At 37.0% G+C, this 14,978-nt stretch overlaps 1 protein-coding gene across 6 annotated transcripts in view; it reads right to left on the bottom strand.

The window, feature by feature from the left end:
- Positions 1 to 14,978, bottom strand: part of COBL (cordon-bleu WH2 repeat protein) — a 146,357-nt gene that overhangs the window by 61,676 nt on the left and 69,703 nt on the right. For all 6 annotated transcript variants that reach the window (XM_032442450.1, XM_015854337.2, XM_015854336.1 and 3 more), the window contains one exon: positions 9,500 to 9,694. In XM_032442450.1, coding sequence (XP_032298341.1) covers positions 9,500 to 9,694 — 195 coding nt within the window. The remainder of the gene's footprint in view (positions 1 to 9,499; positions 9,695 to 14,978) is intronic.

The following is a 14,978-nucleotide window of genomic DNA, read 5'->3' as shown; positions in this document are numbered from 1 at the left end:
CTTTAAAACAAAACCTACTCTAACAAGAAAAGATAAGTTTTATACTGAGTGATGATGATAACTGGACTTAAGAGCAACAGCTGTGAGATGTGAGCTGAGAATAGTGGCACACCTGTAGCGCGGAGCTACAAGTGTAATTTCTGGGGAGGAGAAATGAAGGTGAAAAACATTCCAACTACTCACTCATCCACTTTTGTTTCATCTTTTTCTTCAAATCAATAAACATATTTAACATTGATCTTTAAGGTGTTGATTTCACATGGAATGGAATCTAATCTTCCAGGTACAGTACAAAGCTAAAACACCTATACCAGGCAAGTTGCTTTAGCTCCTATCATTTACTGGCATAACTAAAGACCTAATTCCGCAAATGCAGAGTTTCACTCTTGAAGACCACAAAACAAAGAGCAAAGACTAGGAATTGGAATAATACACATCTGTTTCTGTATTTAACAAGAGACGTGCTAGCTGGTAATAAAAAAAGCAGTGATAAGACGATCTCGTGATTTCAGTGCAAACATTATCAACGACTTTTTCAGATTGCTACCACATTACATGAGCCACATATTTACGTTAGAACCTCTTTAATTTTCTCCTAAAAGAGCTGCACTGGATTAGATTAAGGTTCTGTTCAAGCTGTAACAAATACCTTCAAGAGAGCAGGAAAAAAGGGAAGATATGTTCCTTCCTACCGATGTTTTATAGTCACCAGCCTCTCCAGATAGTTATCTCCTGGTGTGATTTCTATTTAAATTTCTGAACAGATTTTTCATTCTTGCAGGATTTCATTAGCTTCATTCTGAGCCCACATAAACTCTTCGCACTCACATCAACCCTTGGCAAGGAATTCTACTATGAGCATGAACAACCGTATTCTTTGGTTTTACACGATTTGCCTTCTATCAGCTTCAAATGGTGCCCACCTGCTCTTGTAATTGCTGGTTCAATAGCTGGACAGTCAAATTTCTGTTCATAGTCTTCATACCACTCTTGCATGACAAAGAAACAGATTACTTAAGTTGCACAACTGTTCTTATATTAATCTAGTCCACACCTGTGGCCATGATGCCCTTCCAGAAAGCCTTCTATTCTGTCTGGGAGGAAGAAATACTGGTATTCAAGATGGCATAAAAAAGATCACAATAGAGTACAATAACAACTTCTTTTATCTTCTCTTTTTTTTCCTAAAATACTCTGCTTTTGACTATTTCATTGCTATTGAGTTTTGAGGTGACATTTTCACAGAACTATGCTTTATGAAGCTAAGAGCTTCCTAATTGGTTGCTACCATACAAGAGACCACTACTTTATAAGGTACTGGGGAAAATCAGTGTTTTTTCTCTCACATCACACTAATTTATAAATAATTTGATCTTCTCATTAAGGAAAAAAAAAAACAAAAACAAAAAAAACAAGAAGCAATGACTCCCATGAACTCTCAAAATCAACAGAAATGCATAAATGAAGTTAATAAACTCCTAAATAAAATTTCAGACAGGATGCTGCTAGGACAGCACAGTTGCTAGGACTGGCCATGCAGTCCATCTTTCATCAGCCCAAACAGATGGAAGTTGGAAGGCACTAAATCCAGACTAACGAGCGTGCGGCAATATGCGCCATGGTCTCTGAACTGTTATGGAGCCTAGTATTACCTTTTTGCATGAGAAAGGTTTTGTCTTCTCAGGCCTGACTGTATAATTTCAAGACTTCAGCTTAGTCAGCACTGTGATGTAGCAGAGTTCATGGTTTGTTTGTCTGCATATCAGGAAATCTAGAAGGATCACCTCTTTCCTATTACAAATGACAATGCACATCACTGTACCCACTGAGGGCCGCACCTCTATCTTTTTCTTCAATGCAGAATTCATGTCTCCACACCTTGGACTGCAATTATGGCTCTGACTCGTAGTGGTGACATCATGTTTCGGTAATAACATGATCCTGGAACCTGTCAACTTCACCCTCACACTGCTCCAACAGGTTCTGACAAACTTGTATACAGAGCTCTTACAGTTCCTGTGTGAGCATTCTTGAGACCCATCTGGCACTAAGTTTGGGATATTCCAACATAGCAATTATTGTTTCCAATGCACTGAAGCCAGTATTCAGTTCTGTACAGTTTCCTAGTCATTATCTGCTGATCCATGCACACGAGCTGTTTGAGACACTCTTCATTTTATGGTGTGAGAATGAGTTTTGTCCTTCAAGTCACTGGTGTGACTTCTGAAATGCACTATCCATCGAGGTCAGTGACACACCTTTGCGTCATACATACATCCACACCAAATGACATGTCAGACTGCCCCTCTGCTGCCACCTGCTGCACGGTAACAAAATGTAATGGCATACTGGCGAGAAGGTTCAGCCTGTACTGCCATACAATCAACATTGGCCTCTGATGTCATGGGCCAACATTATAAAACAGGAGCTGTTACTTTCAAAGCGCTCCCTGGTAGATAGAACTCCCATTACAAGCATATTTCTCTATTAATTATCTATTTATATCAACACACAAAGGTAGACTCAATCACTCTCTGACCCTATCAAAACACTGATTCGAACTGTGTAAGAAGTCTTCAGCATTGTACAGGCACTGTACTGTAATACAATAACTGGGAAAAGAGGATGATCTAGCAAGTTTTCTTAGCACTAATACACCACTATAGCCTCAAGAACTCTGGCAAGTAGTGTTAGGTTTATTTTTGAACTATAAAAGGTCATTTACACATCCTTGACTACCTGTTTACTACTTAACACACACAAATACTGTTCTTTTATGGATGCTTACATAACTTGGGCATCTAAACACTGTTTCTGAGAAAAAAATATCATTAAGGAAAATTCGTTATCCTAGCCTTCATCACAGAACACTGCTGAGGAACCTCACAAATTGCTGAAGGGTTCTAACATGTTGGCCACCAACATCAGTGACACTTATTATCTAGTGCTCTTGATGTCCTCAGTCAATAAAGACTATGCATCTTTAAAAATAACATGCACCATTCACATATCAGGTCTTCTTAATGCAAAAATGAACACCGAAGTAGAAGAAACGAACAAAATAAAAAAGAGGTACAAATACAGTCATTAAATTTCTTCTCATCAACAATTAATTAATTAATTAATTAAAGCAAATGGTCTCCTTCCTCTTTGTAACGAACCTGGCTTTCATATCTGCAGAGAACTTACTGAAAACTGACAAGCGATCTACAAGATGTAATATTTTGTAGAGCTAAAGGACACATTTTGAAAAACAGATTTTTTCCTAGTGTAGAAACTGATTCACTGCATCCTTCCTCAGAATGTGTAAAATGTATCTGTTATTCTCACAGGAGACTTCTGGATGCCCCATAGAAAAAAAAAAAAAAAAAAAAAAAAAAAGAGAAAGGTTGCAGAGACCTCACCCAGAAGACCTCTGAGTCAAAAGAAACCTCCCTTCCTCTCTGAGAGATGATTAAAAAATCCCATACACTCATATCTTGTTGACTTCTAGCAGACATTTTTGGCTTAGGTGTAACCAATGGAAGGGAGATAACTGATCGGAGTCCATCCACCCTCTTGTTAAATAATAGGTTCCTTACTAAAAAAAGAATACAACTGTCACATAGTCTCCACTGTGAACTGCTCATTACCATTCACTTCAGGTAGAAATACAGAAAAAAGTGTAATTCAAAAGGGACAAAAATACCTACAGCAGAATGGTACTCTGCTGTAATAATAATAAAAAAACAAACCCAAACTGTTTTTCTTCCCACTTTTACTTCCATGTAGTTATGACTATAATCACTTGTGCAAAAATAGGACCAACCACCTTGGTAAATCTAAACAGATTTGAGCCTCTTCCTCTTAGAACACAGGGCTCTAGTTGGAGACAAGTTTTCTCAGTAATGAATGGGAGCAGATGCAGAAACAAATCTGCAGTGGTTGTTGTTCAGTTGTTGTGAAGTTGAAGGACAGTTGCAGTGCCTTTTAGAGAAAAAGACTTGCTAAGCACTGTTGCCTCTCAGAAGCGAGGCCCACTGCAGAAATATTATTGCTAATTTAAATGTCAAACTGATTCAAAGTACACAGGGACAAAGCAGATTCAAGAAACTTTAACTCATGCAGCAGAGAGATGGAGAGCTCTACTGATGGCCTCTTTAATGACACAGCTGTGCATACTACAAATATACCTCACTCTGCACTGTCCTACAGTGTCTGTATCCATTGCTTTAGGGTCTAATTTGCAGCCACATGGAAATATATCATTTTGAAAACCTGACTTGAATAGTAGTAACAGTGTGATTTCATACCAATCAAGATCATCCTTGTGGTCAGCATGCCAAAAATCTGTGCCCTTAGATTATAAAAAAGTGAGCTGGAAGAGTGGTAACCACACCGTGGAAATGAGAAAGAAAGATGTCCGCAAAAAAAATGGGAGTATGCTGGGGAGGAACATGAGTGGAAGGAGTGTTTACTTTGCTCAGATGTTTATATTTACAATCTCAATTCAAATAGCTTTTGCAACAGAAGGTGGCATAGTGAAAAATAACATGACATTAAAATCCCAATGGACAGATAATGAGTTGCTGAGCAACCGGACTTAACTTCTGACATCTTAGAAGTAGAAAACAACAAGTTACAAACTCAGCTTCCTAATAATGAACAGCAGAGAACTGTTTCTAAAATCTTGGACACTGTCCTAAAATGTATTTTAATTCTAAAAAGATAATGAGTCATCCTACAAGTGGCTTCCAAGTTCATGACTGTACTATACACACATATATGGGAAATCTGACAACTACAAATTCAAGGACTGAGTCTGGAAATCCAGATGAGTTTATGGTTTAATAATTATTTGAACAATTTCTGTATGTTAATTATTATTTCAGTATAATTTCATTCATAGGTTTCCTTCAATAGCTTTCCTTTACTTTTACTACTCAAACATTCTATGGCTCTCTATGTCAGAAAAAAACCTCAGGTATGTTTTTTTTACACACCGTACCCATGTGATTTAAATTATTACAGGGTTGTCTGCAGATAGACATAAATTCAATGGCTTTCAACAGGTCATTTCATTAGAGTACCTCATTCTTTTGACACATTCCTAATATCCTCAATAAATCAGAAGGTATGCATCATTCAGTAAGTGAAGTATTCCATTTATAATGGCTTGGATGAGCAGTACTCTAACACAGCTTCTCCTGTGAGAAAGGCATCACTACCAAAGTCATGAAAATGCTTCTCAAGGCCTAACCCAGGGGCCTGCTAGTTCACTGGCACTCCTTCTGTTGAGTGCTGCTGGAATCAGAACTATTGCAAGTGCAAGATAGGCTGGAGCAGGGGAACACATGCAGATACCACCCACAAAAGTACAGGATACTCCAATAAATAAATAAAAACCAACAACAAAACACCATTATGTGATGGCCAGTAGAAATTTTCAACGAAGATGGTAAAAATAGCTGATTTGTTGAAGAGGTTTACTCACATAAATAACAGGCTTTCTCAAGGCATGGGTGGCAGGTTTTGCTCTCTCTGCCTTCAGCCTTCAGTTCATTTTGACCAATCTTATGCCGAGGCAGAGAGAACAAAACCTGCCATCCATACCCTGAGAAAGCCAGTTCAATTTCAGTTTGAAATTAAAAATCACAAAACAAATGTTAGAATATTTGTGCCTGTCGTACTATCCCACTCTTCACACAGCGCAGGAATTTGACTGGCTAATACAAAACTTGCATGCCTTATATCTACATATAATACGAAAGGCTTCTGATTCTGAAAATCCCAACAGCTGCAACAGCACATGTCTCATTTATCACAGTCCACAACTTGTGTTTTCTGGCTTCTGCAAGTTGACATTAAAGCTATTAAAAAGATGGAGGCACTGAAGAGTCCTCTTCTAATTCTGAAGTTGTCTCCAAAAAGCCTCATGATTTTGCTCAGAATAAACCACTCCATTTCACAGAAAAGGCTCTTACAGAAAACCCCTCAGGCCTTATTTATCATCTCCTTTCACTCCAATTTCTTCACTTGTCCATAGACATTAAAAAAGGTAATTATTCCCATAAACTTTTTTGCCAGCGTATAATACTCTTCATCTCCAAAAGATTTAAATACTCAGCTGTACGATTCTTCCAAGAAATGGCCTGAACTACACTTTTTTCTCTTTTTAAGTGAGGTCACTGAATAAGATGTCCTTAATTCTGTCAGACATCATGTACAGCTTCTCTCCACGTGCTTTACAGTGCTCTACTCATACAGACTTTCTCTCAAATATTTTGTGTAAATAGCGTGTGCTTTTTGTGTTGGTGACTTATTTTATACTCTGCCTACCATAACGTGACCCCAGGTTTTGCTAGCACATCTTTGGAAATGCTGCGACAGTGAACAGAGAATGTCTGTAAAGTACTTTCATCTTTTGTTCACCTCCATACACTGTACTACTCTACACATCTGAACAGTGTACGCTCCAAGTTGCAGCTTAACCAAGGAAAGAATATCCTTATTCCTACAAGCAAGGTATCTTACTTTTTGGATTTCCTATTGGATATGTTACCATATCTTAATCTTTCAAAGAACACTTTTTCATGTGGCTTCCCACTATTCTAAACTGCATCACTCTGGGGATGTTTACAAAAAGGGTGTAAAAACAGTTTCCAATGAATAAATCTATGTACTCCTTTCTCTGACTTTGCCTTCCCATGCAAAATACTTGGTGCCTGCTCAGCACACTCTGAAACATTGTTCAATTGTCACCTAAAAAGAAATAAATACTTGCTAGAAGAGGTTTGAAACAGTTACAAAAGAAAAAATTACCTTACAACAGACACTGATAATAAGAAAACTAAACATGGAATAGCAAAACTAATGATGCTTCGCTATATGGTAATTAGAGTTACTGCAGGGGTCTTACCCAGAAGGAGGTAAGTTACTGTAAGCCACACAGAAACAAAACTTGCACTATAGTATGGTTATATGCAGCGACTCACCTACTCAAAAAAATGAGCAGAGAAAATCTAAATTTAAAAGCCTAAACAACTCTGACCCCTTCATACTCACTGAAATTTCTGGTTATAATTACTAGGCAGGGAGATGCGATGTATACTCCTAAAGCAACATCTACACTGTAAAGAAAATGATATGCCCTACTAGAATTTAACAATGGGTTAAAAAGAATGTGCTTGTTGGGTTGGAAAGTCAAACTGTGTGTCTCCATAACAGCTACAGTATTTGCTTTTCTACACAGCCTTATGGAAGGAGATAGTTTGAAAAGAGAAATGCTTCTGAAAGTTCAGAACACCATGGTTTTCATTTTCTATTAACGTGCTAGTTTATTTCCAGTGAAACATGTTCCCCCTTCGCAGGATCTTCCTGTTAGTAACAGTTGCACATAAATAAAGTTTTCTAAACAAACATCTTATCTTTTTATGGAAGGAAGTCCATTAATAAGGAATTGACGTCCTTCCCTGAAAAAAAAAAGATCAGTGCTAATTCTTTCCCATAAACTAAAGAAATAAACTTACACCCTGAGCTTTTTTACTTTATTTTCACAGCAAACTGGAGAGTCTGAATGTACAGAACTGTTTGGGCTTTCATATAAACGATATTTATGTTGCTACCTCGTTACATAACTCGTAATTATTCTTCTCCCTCAGTTTTTAATTGTTTCATGGAACCTGTGCTCCATTTCAACTGTACTCCATACATTCTTGTTTGAACTACACTGAAGCCTGTGAACCACTATCAATCTAGGAACTTCAGAAGCACAAATCAAGTTTACTATTCTAAATAGGCAATTGTTTCCATAAAGATGTTCTTTACTCCCAAAAATGCAGGCAAACTAACTCTAGCAACCGTGTTATACTTTTTACCACAATATTCACTGGCTTCATTGGCTTGACAAGACACTTATAATGCCACAAATTCTCAGTGGAATATCTTCTGATGCAAACTTCACCTCTTTTCCTTCAAAATAGCTTTTCTTTTAGATTGAAAGAATTTGAAATTGACACTACTGCATGCTACTTTTGACAAATACTTTTTTTTTCCAAACGGCTTCAAAAGTCCAGCACTTTTATCTATCTACAACAACGGTGAAAATACAGGTCACTATTAAAAAGAGATTAGCTTCTCACTGGTTTTGTGCAAAAGAAAGTAAAATATCAGTGCCACACTACATGCAAATAAGCCTTAGAGAATGCCCAAATAAGGTGATTACTTTAAATTTTTCAAGTGCTTTAAGCGCCATAGCATTTTCATACAAAAACACCTATCTATCTTGAACACAGCGAACACTTGAATCCAGGGGGGCAAGAAACCTCGTCTGAGCAACTACAATGAAATTTCAAAAGGAAAATGAAGAAAAAAAGAAACTTATAAAAAGAAAGTGCACCGAAAGTTGCAAGACAGTATAATTGTTTCTCTTGAGCCATGTCTGCAAAAGCAGTATTATATCAATGCCACCTATGAATATTTTGAAAGACGAAGCATTTTCCTGTCCTAGCAATCATGCTTTTGCTTAACATAAGGTTCGGAAAATAAGATCCCATGATCCTTTACCAAGGTAACTTTGCTTACACAATGATTCATTACAGAAGGCACTCAAGGTGCGTCTAACACAAGTAAATAGAAGAGTGCCAAAGAGTAAGACTGAGCATTAGACTCCTCCTCACCAACTGCACTGAATTTAAAGATTCCTTCCTGACTCCATTTTAGACTAACAGTTCACTTTCCAAAGATAAAACTGCTACAGATAAGATAAACCCAAAGCAGACAAAGCCAGTCCCGTTACAAGACCTTGAAGGTGTGGGCTCCTTGTATTCCTATTTAGTATCCACATCAAGACTTTTATAGTTCACATTTAGAATGCATTTGTTGATGGTGGATGCAAAAATCTTAATGTGCTTTTGCATGTTCAATAAGTCCTTTCCACTTAACTCCATTCTTATCAAAGGGTTAAGACATCAGAAAGGTTTTTCTCCTCAATTTCTATTTAATTCAGGCTGATTACGTCACAGAACAGTGATCCCTTTTAAAACAGAGCATTGTTTTAACAGATCACAGGGAACAATTACGAAAACAGGGTAGATATTCTGGTATCCAGCACAAGAGACAAGGATGTAGGCAACATCTTGACAAGTATCTGAGGAAAAAGTATATTGAGGATTTTCGTTAGAACACTCATCTATTTTACCAGACTATCCTGGCCAGGAATAGTATCTAGCCACTCTATATAGTTACCAGCATTTCTATCTTTATTTTTTCTTCTCTCTACCTTTCCCATTCAGAAAAATTCTTTATGGAGGAAAGCTTGGGGCAGTCTCAAGAAAGTCCAGTAAATATGTACAAAACTTTAAGACTTTTAATGAATTCATTTCGTAAGATCAATAGTTTCACAGTGTGCAGTATTTAGTGGTTAGTCAAAATGTTTCTGAATGACTTCAGCTGTGATGAATGAACTGATGGTAGCCAGCATATTCAGAATAGAAATCAATTTCTGTGGGGTCACCGTTACCTGTACTGTTGTCTTTTCCTGTCCACTCATCTCCATATTCTGCAACGGAGGTGCCAAAACTGGTGGAGGAGGTGCTCTGCGCTTTTTCACTTCTGGGTTTGCTGTCATTCCTGAGATATTACCAAGGGACAGTGAGGGACCCAAGGTACTGGAACGGGAATTCACCGAAGGGGAGTTTGGTGCTGTGGAAAAACCCTGTAAATGGATTAACATTTTGGATTAACATCACTTTTTAAAAACAATGGGAGAGAAATAAGAAAAACAAGACACATCTGGTTACCGTTTAAACAATGATATAAATAGTTATGTATGTTCATCTGCCAAACTTGCTGAATTGCAAACTGTAACTTTTGGACACTTCTAAAGGTCAACGGGAACAAAGCCTACAAGCAGTATGAATGTCAGAAAGCACTACAAGCCTCTACTGCAATGTAATATTACAGTTGACGGGAACACTGCCTCTGCTATTTAAAATGTACCATGTAGATATGGTTCTTGAAACACCTTTTCAGTTGTATTTGAATTACAAGTAACACGCATTTCTGAAAGCAACCTTTACTCTCAATTGAGAACACTGTATTAATTATATGCTGCCTGTACCCCAGGCTTTTATTACTAGTTCTCCACAGATTTACATAAGAGAAACTCTGCTACCATAAAACTATTTTCAATTTATATGCATAATCAAGTGTAAACATTTATGATCTACTAACACCAATCAATGAATATGCTCAAAAGAAGTCCCCTTAACAGGCACCATATTCCATTTAAAAAGGCTCAGAAGAAAAGTAGAAACTATTTCAGTAATTCCTTTACGTTAAAAATTACTTCAGTTCTTTTTCAAAACTCATTAAAATCAAGAGAATAATTTTCACTGACTTCTGACCAAGACCTTTATACATCATTATATTAGTATTCATTCAGAAATACGTGCAATCATACAGTAGTAAGTCTACTTAAAGGAGAAGACTTAGAAATTGAGATTGAAAAAACATTGGTTTTTATTTTAGTTTTATGCTTTAACCCAACTTTAAAACCGTATTTTTGAGCTTGCTAATTAAGATCTTTCAAATGTTTCTCTCAAAACCTGTTAGTCTTTTTTTTTTTGGCTACATTTATTAGGAGAAGCTTCCATAAACCTTTCAGTTTAGTTATGAGATAGTTCTGAAAAGTGGCTTCTGAGAACCATTACTGATATCAACCCACTATGAGCTGGAGTAGAATACCTAATCCGGAAAGGAAGGTTGATGACCATGGTTGATAATGTTGTTCTCACCAGGACATGGTACTGCATGTGCAAAACTCTGCACTCAGTACATAAAGCTTTTGGATGGAATATTGACCAAAACCACAGAACACATACAGGCATGAAACTACAAATCACCAGAAATCTCATCACTGTCCAAACAAAAGAGTTAGTTCTTTGAACCCAAGTTCTAGTCCAGGAAGGTCTGGAAAGTGTTCTGCATCTATTGCTTTATTATTGTGGTGAAGATTTGTGATTTCTGGAGGACTATAACTGGCAAGGAACTTGTTCACAACACTGTATGATGATTTCTTTCTACAGATGTCAACAGTGATCTTAACTAGAAGGTAGAAACATGGAGCAACAAACTCAAAAATACAATTCATTTAATTTTATTACTTTTGAGGAAACACTTATGAAGCATAAAAAGTTAAACAAAAATAAAATATAGCAATTAAAAAATAAACACAAACAACACAGGTTCCTGACCACCCAGAAGGATTCAGTGTTTTGCAGATTCCTATGAAAGCACCTGGAAGTGGTAATGCAGGTAGCAAACTCTTTTGCATCCTATCCTGCATGTACCATGGATGTGACTTACATGTAATATCTGGACTTCTATATTTTACTTTGCACGCTGCACATTCTTCATGCCAGAATAGCACATTTAGCACAAACAATGCATGGTACCAGACTGCTCTGATCAACTATAGTTTTATTAAAGAATTAAAGCAGTATTTACCACGTCTTTTTCATCACTATTCTCTAAATTTACTATAATCCATTATTCCTAAACAAAAGAAAACAAAAAAGTTAAAAGTGGGAGGTGAGGTTTGAAAGACTGGGTCAGATCTCATAAGGAAATACGCTCTTTTCTTAGACCTGTATATAAGACAGTGGGAAAAAAACCAATTTAATCTAAACCTACAAGGTTTTAAGCTCATCTCAGTGCATACTGCACCAGGTTCTATAAAATACATTTCTATTTTCTCCTGAAGAAATGACTGGGTTCACAGGGTGAAATAAACAGTAGTCTCCATTTCCCACATACTTACAGAATCATCCTAAAGTCTATTCTACAGGCTATGATTTTGTGACGGTTGTAATTCGTTGGTTCTATACACTGCATCAGAAAGATGAGAAATTTTGTTTATATATTTAGAGATACATAAAACAACAAACAGCTTCTCTCCCAGCATTAGAAGTACAGGTTACTGATAAGAACACAGGATGTATAATAGGTGGAGGGAAAACCAAGCTCATGCATTGCAGCCAATATGGCTGTATGAAGAAGTAAGCCCTGAGCATCTGTTTCACTTGACAGCAACAGGTTGTGGAAAACGTTCTGCTCAGAATCAAATTCAGTTTCTGCAAACTGAGTGTTTTGTAACTACACTGCGGGACAAAAAAGAAAACAGGGGGAAAAAAAAAAAAAAAAGGTCACTGGATTATGTAAAGGGTTTTTCAAAATGTCTCAACTTGTAAAACCTAGTAATTACACCAGCGTTACAGCACTTTGCTAGCAGTTCCAACAATTAAGTAATGCAAACCAGCAAGAAAAAAGTTTCCTCTGCTTTTTTTTTTTTTTTTTAAATAATAATTATTATATTTTTAATTTTGAATTAAGCTGAATAAAACTCATCATCAACAGTTGCAGCAGCACAGGTCCCCAGTGATCCTAGCTGAGCAAGAGTTGAACAGCTCCTATAGTACAACCACAGACAAAAGCTCATTTCAGTTCTATACGATGGATGTTAGAAGGAAGCAAGAAACAGTTCGCAGAACCTACTATAGAGTACCATCAGACTTCACGTACGCACTATTTAGTGTTATATTTGCCATTTAGTTTCTTTCCTGCTCCTTAAACTCCTGAAACATAAGGGACATTTTTTCTTAACATACCTGACTCTTTGGGGATAAACAGTTTATTTTCAAAGTGTTATCTCACTTCTTGAATTTAGCTTTCAAAGACCTTTTGGACGACCAGAAGAGGACAGTTTAAAAACACAGGCACACAGAGGCTCAGGGTAATTTGGTGGTTCAGGCATACCAGTCCCATTTTCAGAAGAAGTCAACAAGACTAAAAAATTCCACAGCCCATGGAACTCAACTCAAGCATTATAAAATACCTTTCCCAAATGATTTTCATTTTAAGGATGAACCTAAGCTCTGATGTCTCACAGTTATTTAGGAAAATTCTAGTGATCACAATAATAAAATAATGTGAGATTAATCAACTAAAATCTACTAAAATATAAACTGAACTGTTGTGAGAATCCCTTTTTACAAAAAAGATAACTATATAAGTGGAAGTGAGTTTCTGTTTGCTTTCTAAACACATCCTTGATACACAGCTCTCTGACCCAAAGACCTGTTAGTAGCATTTCCTTGATTTTCTGATGACACTAAGTGGCATTTAAAGGTCAGCAAGGAAGAGGCTGCAGCTTGCCTGTGAGAGTGATCTGACTTCCCGTTCCCCGTCCACACCGGACAATAAAAATTTTTCAAAATGTCAAGTTCCTTTCTTGTGAGGACTTTCTTCCACAGGTCTTTGCCAAAACTCACATATTTGAGCTCACAGTTCTGTTATGCAACTTCCTTCTCAGGAGTTTTTAAATCAAAGGTAATCAATCGGGTTGTTTTTTTAGCACTCAACGTACCAGATGCATCAGCAAAAAGAACTTGTTCAGGTTTTTCTCAGAAAACAAGAGAGACAAAATAAAGTATCATAAAATAAATCATTTTTCTTGAAAGTGTAAGGTGGGTAGATGTGAAAAGTAAGGTCTGGAACAGGCATGCAAGTCCAGTTACACAGTGACAACTAAAGCAGTCATACCTGCTGGAAATTTAAACTCCATTAATACTGATTTGCTGAATGACACTGCAACTGGCTAAAACTGGCCACTTAGGCCAGATCTACTGCACACATTAAAAGTGCGAGGCTGCTTGCCCTGAAATGATAGTGAAATTCTTTATGCTAGCATTAAATTTGACAACACCAAAACTGAATCCAAGCTCCTGCTTCAAAACGAAAGCAAAATACTGTGATCACAAGATTGCTTGGGACCATGTTTTATTTTGGGTTTTGTTTGTTTTTTAAATAAACTATGACTTCTCAAATCTTCCCTTTTAACTGACCACATTTATTACAGTTTGCTTTTTGTGTTCTGTGATACATTTGTGACTGTCACTATAGTACTTGCACACAGCCTGCAGCCAGAGCAAAAATACATGCTTCCTTGCTCCAAAACTTCTTAAAAATGCACTTTTATGCAATTTATTCCTGTTTGTTTATTGTTTCATCCCCCCTCTTTACGCTAGCAGGAAATAATCTGGTCACTCCTCACAGTACAAAAAGGCAACTATTCAGTTTCCATGGCAGAAACTTATGTGGGCAGTATCATTCTGTTTTTATGCTTCTGATGAAACTTTCAAGGTCTTTTTGTAAAATTTGAGTTATGTTTTGAAATCTGTACACCTCCCCTTTTCACTCTCATCTACGTCTGTTTTAGTATTGAGCTGGCAATTCCACATCCTATAGTCAGGGGTCAAGTGGTGGACATAAGAACTCAAACAGCTTGAATCAGAAATGTCTGAAGATCTTCCCTGTCCTGTGCCTCCCAGCAGCTAAGTAGCATTACCTATCTGCCCCTGCAGAGGTTACTAAAATCTTCCTTTATCAGAGGCATACACTATTTGCAATTACTCTGTTTTACTGCTAAAACTATCCTTATCATAATGTATTTTTTTCCTCGTAATTTAATTATAATTTCCTTTCCTAGAAATTTATTTGATTCTCTCCTGTCCTCACATTGGAAAGGTCACCCAATGCTGAATATCCCTGTGTCTCCAAAAATAGAAGCATGTCCTCTACCTATCTAGACATTTTGTCACTGTAGTAACCTGCAAGCCTGCACCCTATGGGCCTTGCTGAATCAGAGCTGATGAACCCTGCTGCTAACAAGAAGAAAACAAAACATCATCAATTCAGATCTCTCCGAGTTAACAAGTCAATTCCAATCCAGTAAGTGAAAATGAACTTAATACAGACCTTTCTCATGCTCAGTTTATGTAGTTACTGTGAAGGACAAAACTTGTTCAGTTGAAATCTAAAGCTAATTAGCCACAACTGAAAGAAACTTAGGTTGCTGAGCATTCTTTTCTAAACAAATGTGACTGGTATAGGAAGTAGGTGTATGTTCAAAAAAGCAAGCTTCAGCCCATAACCACACA

Source organism: Coturnix japonica, chromosome 2 (genome assembly GCF_001577835.2).
Source record: "Coturnix japonica isolate 7356 chromosome 2, Coturnix japonica 2.1, whole genome shotgun sequence".
Taxonomy (NCBI): Eukaryota; Metazoa; Chordata; class Aves; order Galliformes; family Phasianidae; genus Coturnix; species Coturnix japonica.
Note: the sequence above shows the minus strand (reverse complement) of the source record. Positions and strands in the feature narration are given on the sequence as shown.